This window comes from Denticeps clupeoides, chromosome 16 (assembly GCF_900700375.1).
Source record: "Denticeps clupeoides chromosome 16, fDenClu1.1, whole genome shotgun sequence".
Classification (NCBI taxonomy): Eukaryota; Metazoa; Chordata; class Actinopteri; order Clupeiformes; family Denticipitidae; genus Denticeps; species Denticeps clupeoides.
The window spans coordinates 4,381,731-4,396,958 of NC_041722.1; the positions used below are offsets into that span (position 1 = coordinate 4,381,731).

Here is a 15,228-nt window from a genome sequence, read left to right on the forward strand (position 1 = left end):
AGAGAGCGTGTTATGCTTTATAAGCTAGCTAGCTAAACAGCTGCCCGAACAGCGTACATGTTTTAGTGTTATTACCTGGTTTAACTCGTGCAGAGGCAGTAGACGGGATGTCGGAAGATGTTATTTGCGCGGCCGAGTCCGAATCGGCCCAGACGGCGCTGTCGGCCGACGGCACCTCGCGAAAGGAGAAGGTGGACCTGGAGTCGGACCTGGAGTTGGGCGCCGCGCCCGTGGATGAGCTGGGAAGAGACCTTCTTCGCGTATCGCAAGGTGAAATACAAACCAGGCACCTTTCGGGTCAATTAACGTCTAATTATATCTTGGAAATTGTGAAAAGTCCAGGTTCGGCGCGGCTGATTCGCGCACTCCTCGGCCATTACGTCAAATACATTAGATTAGTGAAGTATATTAAGAGAACGCTATTCAGAACCATACATTTGCTCTATTTTTGTGCTAGATTTAGTTTTTTTTTTTAATAAATGGCCAGATCGCATTTTGATACAAAAACCAATGGCTTTCATTTGTTAAGTCACTAAAGAGGAATAAAGATGACGTTGATGGCCAAATGACACTGATTTGGGCCAGTGCATGTGACTCGTACCGTTCGGCTGCTGGGCAAAAAACTTTTTTTTCCTGTGCGACTGAGCCACAGATTATAAACACTAGACGTCGCGTCCAGCCTGTCAGCCGGCGTCGGTAACGCCGCCTTTTTGGACGGGGTTCCAAGCTCCATCGTCCACGCTGCTCTGACGGTACGAGCGAAGATGCGGGACACTTGCGCCGCGTACGGCTGTAATAACGAAGGATCAAGGATAAGAATGTTACTTTATCATCTTGTATGTTACGACATTTTGCGTTCGACAAATAACATTTGACCGGGAATCTGTCTTCCCGCCCCCGCCACATAGGAAAGACACAGATTCTGTTCTCCCACCTCGATATATATTGCAGTTCTTGACAAATCTATATTCCTCTGACTATAGTTATTTTTTCCAAGTAAGCAGGTAAATGGATGTTCATCTTTCGTATTAAATGTAAAAAAGTCATTTTTTTTCCATACAGTTCATTGTCAGTAGTTCTCTACAAAGCCAAATAAATCCCTTTTGCTTTGGACAAAAGCGTAAAATATAAATGTATGAGTGGTAAAAGCTACAGGGCTTATCATGAAGACTGCCAGGGTCTTTCAGTGAATATTGCTTTTTGTGGTGTTTGTATTTGCACTGTTCTGCATGTAGCAGGAGAAGTTTTTTTTACTTAAATGCAGATTATATTTTCAACTTAAAATGATGTGATGTTTTCAAAAACTGCCTCTCTATGAATTTATTCATGGCTCCGTGATAAACACATGGCTGACATTTGAAACAAACCAAGACAAAAAAATTTACTTCTCAAATTTATGGTGCTTTAATTCTGTATTCCGCCATGATCCTGATATATATATATATATAGATCTATGCGATTTAGTATTCCACCCGACAACCATCCGTTTTGCTTCGTGTCTCAAAGGGCTCTTTCAAGGTGACGATGAAGAGGACGAAGACAATGATGACAGTGGCACTGACTACAACAGTGACAGGCCTGGCACCCACCTACAGCGAGCTGAGCGCAGTGGAGATGCCGTCCTTCCAGACACCTTTCAGACCAACCATCTCCTGTACTACGAGAGGTTCAAGGCCTATCAAGACTACATGCTAGGTCAGCAGTCATTTAAAGGCTTAATTAGTGGGTGGTAGTAGCCTAGTGGATAACACACTCGCCTATGAACCAGAAGACCCGGGTTCGAATCCCACTAACTACCACTGTGTCCCTGAGCAAGACACTTAACCCTAAGTTGCTCCAGGGTGACTGTCCCTGTAACTACTGATTGTAAGTCGCTCTGGATAAGGGTGTCTGATAAATGCTGTAAATGTAATTATCATTCTAAACGCTGTGTGTCCTATATGTCCAACTTTGTTTTATTTATTCATTTATTTCTTCTCTATATAGGTGACTGCAAAACATCAGAGGTTAAAATGTTCACAGCGGACTACCTGGAGAAGATTGTGGAGCCATGTGACTGGCAAGCTTTGTGGCAAACGGATGTTTTTGATGTCTTGGTGGAGGTGAGCCTTGATGTCACCCAGAAGATTCATAATCAGGTAGAATTTAAAGGAGCACGTCCGTCTCAAGCCCAAGTTCTCTGCTGGTTGCAGGTGGTAGATGTGGACTTCAAGGAGCTGAAGGCGAAAGTGGAGCTTGTGCTTCCCCTGCAGTGCGAGACCCGAGACTGTGAGCTGACTGAGGAGACCATGAAAGCCCTGCTGGAGGCCACGGGCCAGAGTGTTCCTCTGCAGGAGCTCCACGTGGTTTTTGACGAGTCTGGGGACTTTGACCAGACTGCACTGGCCTTGGAGCATCTCCGGTTCGTCTTCGTTTGCCAGCAGTTAATTTTGTGTTTTTAATTTTAATATTAGCCTTTTCATACTGCATTAAAATGCCACAAATAGTTTCTGAATACTTCTGAAAGGTTCACCCTGATAGAGATGAGATGCTGTACTGAAAGCTGATCCGTTTAATAGTAATCTGTGCAAAAGGAACGTTCAGAGAATCCCAGTTGTCTTGTGTAGAGCTAGTTGAAGCAGCGTCGTGGTTTCACCTGGTCTGTAGGACCTTTAGAGTCCAATTCTCATTGTAGTATTTCAACTTTTCTCATTTGTGTTTTAGAGAGGTGGAGTTTCTCTCTTTTGTCTCCCTGACTAAATGTTTTCAAGAAGAACAAGTTTTACCAGAATGTCATCATAGGATCACTGTCTTGAGATTAAATTAGTGTTTTTTTTTTTTTGTAAGGTTTTTTTACAAGCACGTTTGGAGGAAATGGGATGAAGAGGATGAAGATGACGACTTTGACTACTTTGTCCGATGTGTGGAGCCTCGCTTAAGGCTGTTCGTATTCAAAACGTTTTTTAACTACATGAATTTTTTTTTTGCTGTGATGTAATTTTTGTACACTAGGTGTCGCTATGCAGCCTTAAATCAGTTTCCCTCTCCATGCAAGCATTGTAGGAAGGAGCATTCTATTTTTTCTATTGCTGTAAACTAGCCCTGGCAGTTTACATGCTTTTATAATAAAAAGGGACATGCAAATAACACTAATGTAGTATGTTTTAAGGTTCTACTTGCATTATCAAATTAAGTTCAGTGTGTGCATATGGAACCATGTGGAACACTTTGCAAATTTTATATACATACACACAGTACAGTACAGTACAACTGTTTGGACACACCTGTGTTTTCTTTATTTTCATGACCATTTACATTATTACTGAAGGCATCAAAACTATGAATGAACACATGTGGAGATATGTACAAAAAAAGATGAAATAACTGAAAACAAGTTTTATATTCTAGTTTCTTCAAAATAGCCGCCCTTTGCTCTGATTACTGCTTTACACACTCTTGGCATTCTCTCGATGAGCTTCAAGATGTCATCACCTGAAATCTACATTTACGGCATTTATCAGACGCCATTATCCAAAGCGACTTACAATCAGTAGTTACAGGGACAGTCCCCCTGGAGCAACTCAGGGTTAAGTGTCTTGCTCAGGGACACAATGGTAGTAAGTGGGGTTTGAATCTGGGTCTTCTGGTTCATAGGCGAGTGTGTTACCCACTAGGCTACAACCACCCTACGGTTGAAATGCTTTTCCAACAGTCTTGAAGGAGTTCCCAGATGTGTTTAGCACTTGTTGGCCCCTTTGCCTTCAGTCTGCGGTCCAGCTCACCCCAAACCATCTGGACTGGGTTCAGGTCCGGTGACTGTGGAGTCCAGGTCCCCACTTTTTGTTTTTGTACATAACTCCACATTTAGTCATTCATAGTTTTGATGCCTTCAGTGAGAATCTACCAACGTAAATGGTCATGAAAATAAAGAAAACACATTGAATGAGAAGGTGTGTCCCAACTTTTGGTGTGTGTGTGTGTGTGTGTGTGTGTGTGTGTGTGTGTGTGTGTGTGTATATATATATATACACACACACACACCCTCATATTTTTTTTTTTTTTGGCTCAGGTATTACGACATGATTGAGGACAGGGTACCGGCTGGTTTGGTGGGAGAGTACCATTCTTTGCTGAGCCGCTGCGCGGAGAAGTTTCAGGAGTTCTCCAGCCTTCGCAATGGCCTGAACAGCGACTCTGACTCAGAGCTGGACAACGTGTCCATGGTGGAAGGCCTACGCTTGTATGAGCAGATGGAGACACTGAAACGCAAGCTGAGGATCATAGAGAATCCCCTGCTCAGGTAGCTGATTCCACATCTGATTAAGCTGCATTTAGGGTTTTAAGACGTTTCCCCACAAGTGCTGACCATGACATGAGCCATGATTTCTTCTGAAAAGCAGTCCATCATTTTTTTATAGATTAAACCTGAAGGTGATTGGTACAATTAGGATGTTTTTAATGCTTGAGTTGATCCCAATACTTAAGACATTACATACAGCAATGGGAGGGCGAGATGGGAAAACACCCTCTTCTTTCAGGATTCTCCTGTTACAGGCCGCCACAGCGGATCAGCCGGTCTGGATATCCGCACAATCACCTGCATTCCCAGTGGCTGGGTTGCATCTAAATTTGAAAAGTGAATTTTCCAGGTCTTGAAAAATGTTTAAATATGAAGTAAACATATATATATATAAAATTATGAAAGTCATTGAAATCGGATTGACAAGTGAATGTGTAACGACGCAAGAAACGTTCTTCTACTTTTACAACCTCAACGTTTAAAACTAGCGCAGGTCTGTAGTGACTTTTCTAGCTTTTTACGTTTAAACGATCATTTATTCCATACAGTAATTGGAAAAAGTCATGGAAATTCTTTTGTAAAAATGTGTACGAACTCTGCTTCTTGCATGATTCAAAATTTACAGAATAGGAAACAAAAAGATTTTTTCTTTTAAAGCATTTATAAAATTAGAAACATAACGATTTCGTCAGCATTTTTTGACGTGTGTCTTCTTTTGCGACACTGTAGTACTGGCTCTGTGTTTTTCTGGCGCCTTCAATGCAAGTTCTTCTCTAACAGCCAACCTTTTCCCCCTGATTTTTCCTTCTGCCGTCTTGCTGGGATCTGTAATTGGTGTACGTGTTAGTATGCTGACACCATTTGAGTAAACAGAGCTTTGAAGAAATCGCCTTCATTAATCCGGCCACTCGGGCATGTCGCGTAATCGTTCCAACGCAGAGTAAACCTCACACGCTGAACTGACCCGCGTGTCCTGCGGCTCCCCTCTGCAGGTACGTCCTGGGCTACAAGGTGAACTCTGGCCAGCAGTGTTGCCGGGCCAAGGGGCCGCGGGCCGCGGGTGGTCGCGTGGTCCACGTGGTCTCGGCCTCCACCACAGTCAGCTGTCTGCAGAGCTTGATGGCCGACAAGCTGAGCCCAGAGTACTCCGGGGAGGAGTTTGAAGTGCAGGTATTCATCACGTTCTCCTGTCCGACTACCCATTGGAGTCTTAAGTCCATTCTTATGAAGCAACATTTAAAATGTTTGTGTGGGGTTAATTGGGCTTTGGAATCTCCTGTAACGAGTTTAATACTTTGTGGGTGATTTTACACAGAACGTGTACCAGTGAGGGGTGTGAACTTTGACCTTCTTTGTCGCCCCTCGACTACCTTGCCTCTTTTTGGAGAGACGAGAGGCAGACTCCCGCAGCTATGAATTTGCTTTCAGCCCTTCAGTGAGAAATGACTGTTGAGCTGCCGGTGGACCAAGCGATCCCTGCTAAAGCCTTGAGCCTTCTAGACCTCTGTGTGTGTGTGTGTGTGTGTGTCTGTGTGTGTGTGTGTGTGTGTGTGTGTGTGTGGGGTGGGGGGTTGGAGGTGTGCTGGTCCAGTGCTCGGGGATTTGCAGGTTTGTGCAAAACAGTCTGTGTGCAGTGTGCTCGGGTTTGATCTCTCTCTTGTTCTCCATGCTGTTGTCTCCCTTCAACACTGCGTGTTCGCTTGACTCTTCTCCTCGGCACTTTGATGCGTCGCAAATGTGCGTGCACCCATAATTCAGATTTATTTAGTTAAGGCCAAAACCATCAATGCAGTGACTGACACTACGATCAATATTCATTCCGGCTCCTTTAAGGTTATTTCTGGTTCAGTTTTAGGCGTGTGTGTGTTGGTCCTGCGTGTTGGAAATATAACAGTTTATGACATGCACATATACCTGCATTTTTGTTTCGATTTATTGAGATTATTAAAACATGAACAATAACAATGTTTTTTGAGAAATGATTGGGACCTTTCAACCTATGTACATCTTTTTAAACTAGTCCTTTACTAAACTTGTTCCTTTACTGTAGTCCTTTAATGTGATTTAATGCTATATGCTTCTTTGGGAAGATTCTTGTCAGATTTTGCAGACTGCGGTTTTGCTGTTTTTTTTGCCCACTGTTCTCTATAGTCAAGATTAAGTAAAAAAAAATTGCGAGGGGGTCTTGGGTACCGATTTTCCATTTCAGGAAACTGATTACCCCCCCCGGCCCGAGGTTTGGAATCAATATCTTATCGCTTCATTATAACTTGAGTCTTGATGAGAGATTCAGAGAGATATAGCATTAGTTCCAACATGAGTGATGGTTTGTGGAAGCAAAATGCACCCAGTGGATGCAAAATGGCTTTACTCGATATCCCCCAGCTTCCCACAGTGAGGCACTATTGTAGCTCTTTTGAATTGATCTCCAATATACTGTATGTGTTTTGAAGTTATTGATGGTGATAGTTAATTTGGAGCAAATGTTTTTTTTTTTTTTTTTAGGCCTGTTGATTTCCTCTATTTTATGAAAAGTTGTATCTTATATTATACTAATATGTGCCTGGGTTCAATGTAAAGTTTGATTCAATTGATCTAGTTTATTTTTTCAGTCTTTTAACTGTGTGTTCATTTTATTGTCTCTTTTTAAACGGACACAGTGTGCCTGACATTTCGGTGTGTGCCCTCAGTTCCACAGTGATCCGCTGCTGGCAGTCAGCGCCTGTTACGAAGGAGACGTGGTCATTGTGTGCCCGGGTCATTACAGCGTGTCCAGCTCCATTAGTATTCCAGACTCCATCTTACTGGAAGGTGAGGCATGTTGTCCTGTTCAATACCGTCTGTGGTGCGACACGTCGTGTCTTGTAGACCTCTTTTTAAATCTTATATTTCCCGCAGATTTACTCTGTGACTCAGATGAACAACTTGGTTTACATTTTTTAATATCATTTTTTTTAATTAAAAACATCAAGTACATTTTATTTATTTATTACAGGTCTATTTAAGACTGAGCATGGCATTTTTTTTGTATATGAGAAATGCTATTCTCGGGATGTTTATGGTCCTTTTTAAAAGCATAAAAAAGCAAAAACGATCATTTTAAAATATTCCTCATGTCTGTTTTTATCAGGCAGTAAAATGAAAATAAGCAATGAAGAGTTTTTTCCTCATCTGCCGCATATCTCACGAGAACAAGCCAGAGAACATGCATACGGCAAAGCCGCAGAAAGCTGAGGGTGGCGAGCAGGCCAGTGGAAGTAATTGTGGTTGATGGCGCAATAAGCAGCTCATAATGAGCGCAGGAGCGATATTAATGCATAAAGAGTGCAGGAGCGGATGGGGACATAAGGGGTCAGGGACAAGGCGGTGTGTCAATATATTTATGCAAATGGGAGACCCACGGAGTCAGATGGATGGAGCATGGATGGAGACAGCGAGGCTTTTAAAGCGCGCAGATCTGCTTCCTTCACCCCCCCACCCCCCACATGCAGAGTCAGGGAACCCCTGAAAGGCAAGATAAATGCAAACGGGTCGGGAGGTGGCAACGGGCTCGGCGCTAAGACAGGAGAAAAGCAACTCAATTAGACCACCGCTGGATTACCATAATAGAATTCCTCTCCTCTCGCCCAGGGCTCTTTGATATTTAGGGGCAGGATGTCTAGACTACGTTCTTATCTGAAGTGCCTGGTTTTCGTGTTTCCTGGTTTGGATAGTCGGGGACCTGTTTGAAATTGCATATATTATGCTACTTCACACAGTACCAATTATTGCGATTATTATTTCGTATGTTCAGATTTTAATCTAACGACTGTAGCAGACGTTTCCTTAAGTTATTACATGCAGAGTTACTTAAATACAGAACTTGTATGAAAGCATTTTAAATAGTAGTATAGCCGTTCATGAAAAAGAAATAAAATGTTAAAAAATAGAATTACGCTAGTTTGATAACATACTAGAGTACGAGGTTATGGTTTGATAATACGTATGTAAAAACACCCATTCTGTGCCCATCGCAAAATCTGAAACGCTGCAAGGTTGTTCCTTCTTTTTCTGTCATTAAAATGCCAAACATGCGAGGTGGTTTTTTTTTTTTTTTTTTTTTTTTTTTTTTTCTCTTCTTTTTTCGATCTGTGAAGAGAATGTAAAGAGCACACAAAACAGTAACAGTGAAATTGTGTTTTGATTATATTATGGTAGTAGCCGAGTCTGTAACACATCTGCTTATGAACCAGAAGACCACAAAGTCATGGGTTCAAACCCCACTTACTACCATTGTGTCTCTGAGCAAGGGGACTGTCCCTGTTAGTAGGGTGATTGTAGCCTAGTGGGTAACACACTTGCGTATGAACTAGAAGACCCAGGTTCAAACCCCACTTACTACCATTGTGTCCCTGAGCAAGACACTTAACCCTGAGTGTCTCCAGGGGGGGACTGTCCCTGTAACTACTGATTATAAGTCGCTCTGGATAAGGGTGTTTGATAAATACTCTAAATGTTAATACTGATTGTAAGGACGTCTGATAAATGTCGGGTTATGACAATCAATCTCAAAAGGCAGACTTTTCCTACTTCATCTTCAGAAAAATGATCTAAACTGTTTTTCGCACGAGGTTTCATCCCCCTTCATGGAGCGCTGCAATGTTTGCAGAATATGTGAAACACGCTGACGTCCGTCTCTGCTTTCCAGGACCACGCTGGGCTTTCAGTTATTATGAAGTGTTCCACTGAATCATCTAGCTTTCTGCTCAGGAAGTTGGGACGGTCCCCATGACCTTTTCTGCTCTATATTCTGCCCCTGGCATTTTGAAGGCACTCTTCAGATGCTGGCCAGTCTCGCATGCCTCCTTCGAGTGGCACTATAGAGGTCCGAAATGCCTGTCTGTGGACCATCTGTCAAAGAACAGCCGGCAACAAAGCTCCACTGTCAGGATCCTTTTGCCCAAAACCTGCTACGTTAGACAGCTTTGTTTGGGTTTTATTCACTAGACTCTTGGCGTGTTACACTAACCGAAATGTCTTCGAAATTAAGACTATTCAAACGAACAATCCACACCATTAATCTCATTTCAGCAGACTGTGTGCAATTACTGGTGGCCATTTTCGGTTATCTTGACTGTCCAAACACCTTTGTTCACGGGACTTGTATGAATGACTTAATCCATTTCGATAGGAGGCTTTTAGTGGGGTGATTGATATTGCTCTTGAATGGGTTTTCTGTGCCAAATGTCGTCCTTGCTTGTGTTCGCCGCTGTGATCTATCAATACCGGTCATGAATCAATAGCTGTCAAAATGTCGGCCACTTGTCTTTTTTGTTAATGTCATCCTGGTCTTCTTTTCTTTCTCCATGCCAAGGCTACGGCCTCCCGGACGAGGTGGTCATCGAGAAGAAGAGCAAGGGTGACGCCTTCGTGGAGTCGACGGGCGCGGGCGTCAAAATCTCCAACGTGAAGTTCATCCAGCACGACGCCATCGAAGGCATTCTGTGTGAGTGTTTGGAGCAGGTGCGCCGCTCGCCGCACACCCCTGCCCCCCCATCGCCGGCCCACTCAGACCCGGCCCTCAATAATTCATCCTCTCGCCGCCTGCACTTCTAAAGCACTGCAGTGGCTGTGCATCAGCGCTCTGAATGCTCTCTTAATGAGAAGCCCTCGGAGAGGCAGAGCGAGTCCTGTCCAGGTTACCGATCAGGCCAGGGCGCAGACGCATCCGAGAATGCTGGGAATGTCCTATAATTAAATAAAGCCTCCCCCCTCTCCCTTTGCCGGTCTTGTTTCTTTTCCGTTTCTCACCCTCCGTCCCCCCGTGTGCAGGTGTGCGTCAGGGGAAGCTGGAGATGGAGAACTGTGTAATGCAGTGTGAGACCACTGGAGTGATCGTGCGGACATCTGCTCAGCTCTACATGAACATGTGTGATCTGTATGGATCCAAGGTAGGGCTGCCTGTAACTGAGCCTGCGCCCTGTAGTGCCTGCACCTGGGTGTCGGCACTGTGTTTTTCCCTGCCTGGGTGCATTAAATCAGTTCATGTCACCTACTGATGCTGTCAAATTGTATTATCTTTATCTTAGCGCTGGTCAGATCGTTTATATTGTAACTGTACTGTATAGTATTTTAAATAAAAATGCACCAACGCTTTTAATTAAAAAAAAAAAAAAAAAAAAAAACAACCCATAAGGATGCCTTTTGCTAATAGGGCTCATATTTATCATTGCAGATATAATTGACAACTTGATATAATTTGAATTTGATCTTTGTCCCAACCCTGCTTTGCGTCAAACATGCATGTGTCTTGGCAGAGTTGTCTGAAGTCGTCTCTCTCTCTCTCTCTACAGGGTGCAGGGGTCGAAATTTACCCTGGCAGTGTGTGCAGTTTGGTCGGCAATGGCATCCACCACTGTAAAGAAGGGATTCTGATTAAGGTGAGATTTCCGCGAGGATGTTTTGACCGCAGGATTCCAGTCCGTGTGTGAAATGGAACGCGTCCAAGTGTGTCTGCTGCCAATTGTTGCTAAGGCAACCTCTGCTATGCAGCCATGCCCATCATTCCAAGTAATGATTTTCAAAGCCAATGAGTTAGATGGGGCCAAGGAGCTTGTTTTATTCCATTTATTTATTTCTCCTGTATTGCTCGGTGTGAAATCAAGTTATGTTGCTTCTTTTGAATGGTTCGTGGATCACAATGTCATGCTAACAGAAAACCAAGTGGCATTCCTTTTACAGCCTCTGACCAAAAACATTTTGGCGGTTTTGCTTTTGTCAGGACTTTGCTGATGAGCTGGACACCATGCCTAAAATCACCATGATCAACAACGTGATTCACAATAACGAGGGTTATGGGGTGATCCTGGTCAAGCCCAATGAGAATGCTGCAGAAGGTCGTCGGAAGGCCAGTGTTGCAGGTACCCACTGTCTGGTTGCTCTGAAGATCCTCCATGTAATGAAACGTTCCATTCCAGTGTTTGCTTATGCCATAATAATTACACACTAACCTCTGGCTGTTTGTGTTTTTAATATTGGCTCATCGTAGGGTTGAGCAGATAATCAATATGATCAGTTATTATTATGTCTGTATTGATTTTAGATTTTTACAAGTAATAGCAACTATCTGTTTTTTCTAATGAGATCTTATGGATAATTGTGGTCAATACTGAGATCCAATTTTGGCCCCAGCTCACCAGAGACTGCCTGGTAAAGCCCATTTATTTAGATCTGACTCTGCAGTAATGGAGCTGTCCCCTTGCTGGGTTCATCAGTGCTTCAAATGTTGTCATCTGAACAAGCTGTGGCCCAATAGTCCATTAAAGAAATGCATTGTGTCAAATGACACATGCACACAAGACAGGATGTAAAGAACCAATTTTTCTGCTCTACTTTCTCCCCAAAAAGATCTGCAAAAAACGTATTCATGTGCATAAAATGTGTATTAAGAAGAAGCCCTTGGGGTGGTGGAAGGTCTGCGTGTAATGAATCTCAGCCATGTTACCGAAGAATGTGCATTAAAGTAAAAATACGCTCGACCTTCAGACAAGAGCAAGTGGAAAGTGCTTAATTTTGCAATGAGATGATGGTGTGGCATGAAACAAGAGCGAGTGCTCTTGTCTTTGTGATGTTCTAATGGAGTCCATTGCCACTCACTGGACAGACTGGCTTCTGCTGATTTTAAATAAGAGGATAATGTGTTTTTTTTTTTTTTTTTTTTTTAAAAGGTGTCCCTTCATGGTGCCACCCCAGCACAAGTATTGTCAATACTGGATTTATTATAGGAAAGATATGGTTTGTAAAATGTAAAAAAAATCATATTGTGGGAATATTATACCATAAACATTACATGTTGGACACCTTGCAGCAAAATTAGTCAAAATTTCTTTCTTGTCTTATGTTGAATGGGGAAGTGCCTGGATAAGATGCAATATATATACACACACACACACACACACACACACACACACACACACACACACACACATTAAGGTTGGTGTAATGCGGTGGCTCTCTAACTTTTTTTCTATTATTGCCCAGCGGTGGCCTAGTGGTTAAAGAAGTGATCTTGTGATTGCAGTGTGTGATCACTATCCATTTCATTGTATACACTGAATGCTGAGTGCTGTGTATCACTTCGCTTGTCAGAAAATTTCATGTGCTGCTAAAGTGAATTATTGGTCTGACACTTCACATTGCTTGGTACAGAGTTAAAAATGTAAAGTTTAAAAAATATTTTACATTTCTAGCACAAGGCAAAACAAATCTGTTTCAACAGGAACCCTGTGGCAGCCCACTGCTCACTCAGGGTGATGGGTTAAATGCAGAGGACAAATTTCACTGTGTGCACTGTGTGACAAAATTAAGAGAAGATGATTATAGCGGTGTGTCGCAGAGCTAGTGCTGGTGCTTTTCTCTTCATTGTGTGCATGTTGAGATTGTGATGGTGGTGCACAGACTGCACACTGACGGTGTTAACCACACCTACTTTTTGCGCTGAACCCCGCAGCAAGAACGGCACTTTCACTGCAAGTACTGAGGGAAGCGTGGAGCGCATGTGGCGTCTGGCCTGAAACATATTCGCAAACATAAGGGATAAGAATTATTTGTTCCTCCATGATAGACTCTGGTGTTAAACATTAATAACTACTTTACTTTAATTACTTTACTAGTGTAAAGTAATAAAGAGGGTGGTTCCAGGGTATGTGTTTCTAATAAAGTGGCCAATGGCTGCAGTTGTACTGAAGGCCTATTGTAGCTATGAATAAATCCTGACTAATGCACTCCCCTGAAGCTCTAACTGTGTTCTCTTGTTGTAGAAGAGCTGGAGGACAATGGAGATAAAGAGACGGGCGTGGAGACCGGTGGAGAGAGGCCAGAGGGCAGTATGGATGTGGGTGGTGACATCCCAGTCATCACGGTGGAGGAATACAGAGCAGAGCATCCAACAGAAGTTGGTCAAGAGCACGCAGAAGGCAACGACGCCATCAAGCGTGAGCTGGTGGCCACTTCAGCCAAAAAGCGCCGCCTCCAGAGGTGCCATGCGAAGGAGGTGGGGTCAACACAGCCTGACGACAACCTGATGTCCCAGGAGATGTTCGTGTCCATTGAAGGCAACCAGTTCAAGAGGAATGGCATGGGAAGCTTCGGCACTTTCCTGTACTGAACCGGGTCTGCTTAAAACATGCACAGGCACACTTTACCGCCAAGCTAATTTATTCCCTCTTGGTTCTTTTGTTCACGTCGGTAATCGCTTCTGATGAACTAAGAATCGTAGCTTTTACAGCTGTTTTTTAAAATAAACAAGGTATTTTAAACATTCACTGTCATTCAAGACTTTGAGACTATGAATTTATGTTTTGACACTGATGTCATTCACTGATTTATAGGAAACACTTTATGATTTTTCAACAAGTACCTTTTTATTTAAAAAAAAAAAAAAGTTTTAATAGCATAAAGATATATATTCACTGATCTCGAGAAATTGGAATTTCAAATTTTGCACTAGCTATCACAGTTACGTTTATCTGAAAAAAATCTCTGATTTTGTTTATTTTATATGGGACGGAGCAAATATATATGATGTGTAACTATAAATTGCACCAAAACACCAAATCAAATTTTTAATCAAATTGAGAGATTACAAGGATACCTACATTGCTCAAATTTGTCTACCGGCATAGTTGTACCACAGATATAAACAACAACACAAGATTTAGCAATCATGTGTAAACCAGGCCGAATAGTATATTTAGCTCCACCACAGTTGGCAACTGGGCTGAGAATCCCTAAAATTGCACTAATTATTTTTGATTGGTTGTTTTAGCACTTTTTCACCTGTACCATGTTGGTTATACACACACATGCACACGCAGTCACGCACACACAAAGTTGCTCAGGTCCTCCACATTTAGTTTTAAACCAGACTGTGGTACTACTGGTGTTGGGAGGAAAAAGTGTTCCCTTGGCTTTAGGTTTCACCTTTTATGAGACACACAATTATTTAATTCCCTTTGATTAATTTCCATCGGATTAAGGGTCTGGTAAAATCCCATTATACCACAGGCAGCTTGATTAATTACATAATCCGACTTGTCCCGCCAAAATGCTGCATGTTTTCCTGCCTCGTGTGAGATATTTTATCTTGACCTCCCTGAGCCGGTCTTAATGTACGAATCCAAGCCTGAATGAGCAAAGAAATTCTGACTGTCTAAAATTCTGGTCCCTCTTCCCTGATGTTAATAATGGTAGAAAAACCCAATGCTCCCTGCTCAGTTTGTTTTTCTTGCCTTTATTAAAAAAAAAAAAAATCATCTGATAATTGTGGGTGAAATGGTTGCTCAAATTGGTTCATTTAGAGTCTGTTAGAATGGATTAAAAGCTTATTGAGGTGCTTAAAAAGAACATAACTTCTTTTATGAGAGTGATAGGGCTTGTTACAGCGTTGAATTTAATTGGAAGCGAGTACACCAGCTAACAGGGCTTGATTTAAGTGTTTTAAAACTAAGTATAGACCCATTTATTGTATAAAATAAATGTGAACGAAGTAGATGAAGTGAATGCTTACTCTGTACGATTGAACTTGTTTGGATTGACTTAAAACTGTTACAATTACATTGTTAATTCAGTCTTATAAACTCCTATCACTTGAACTTTGCATCAAGAGGTGCTTTTATTTTGCTTTGTCCAGGCATGTGGTTACAATGTGTTCAGGAATTCTACAACTTGGTGGAATAATTATTTGTAATTAATAAATGGGGGGGGAAAAAAAGGAATCGTCTTCTGATCTCTTTTATTGTGCTGCTTTCACACATTTTACAAATCTGGGGTGCGTTCAAGTACAGGGGCGATAGTATAGACGCTAGTATAGATACCAGAGGTGCTTGTATTTTATTTTTATGCCAAAATCTACGCCAGCGGGTGCACAGGCAGTCACAGTCATTTGATTTGTGGGTACCACAGAATAACAA

At 42.3% G+C, this 15,228-nt stretch overlaps 1 protein-coding gene across 1 annotated transcript; it reads left to right on the forward strand.

Moving 5' to 3' along the window:
- Positions 1-14,769, forward strand: shcbp1 (SHC SH2-domain binding protein 1). Its single transcript, XM_028956785.1, has 13 exons — positions 1-270; positions 1,507-1,695; positions 1,987-2,102; positions 2,193-2,401; positions 2,827-2,922; positions 4,049-4,279; positions 5,272-5,449; positions 6,970-7,090; positions 9,633-9,764; positions 10,091-10,209; positions 10,612-10,698; positions 11,040-11,178; positions 13,078-14,769. Exons 1-13 carry the CDS (start codon positions 108-110, stop codon positions 13,422-13,424), a joined length of 2,127 nt encoding a protein of 708 aa, XP_028812618.1. The 5' UTR covers positions 1-107; the 3' UTR covers positions 13,425-14,769.
- Positions 14,770-15,228: the final 459 nt, after the last annotated feature.

What these genes read in the sequence shown, in the direction of transcription:
- shcbp1 (XM_028956785.1), top strand. Translation starts at nt 108, where the DNA reads ATGTCGGAAGATGTTATTTGCGCGGCCGAGTCCGAATCGGCCCAGACG. An exon ending in CCTTCTTCGCGTATCGCAAG is followed by an intron (nt 271 to 1,506) that starts GTGAAATACAAA and finishes CGTGTCTCAAAG; the next exon opens with GGCTCTTTCAAGGTGACGAT. An exon ending in GGGAGGAGTTTGAAGTGCAG is followed by an intron (nt 5,450 to 6,969) that starts GTATTCATCACG and finishes GTGTGCCCTCAG; the next exon opens with TTCCACAGTGATCCGCTGCT.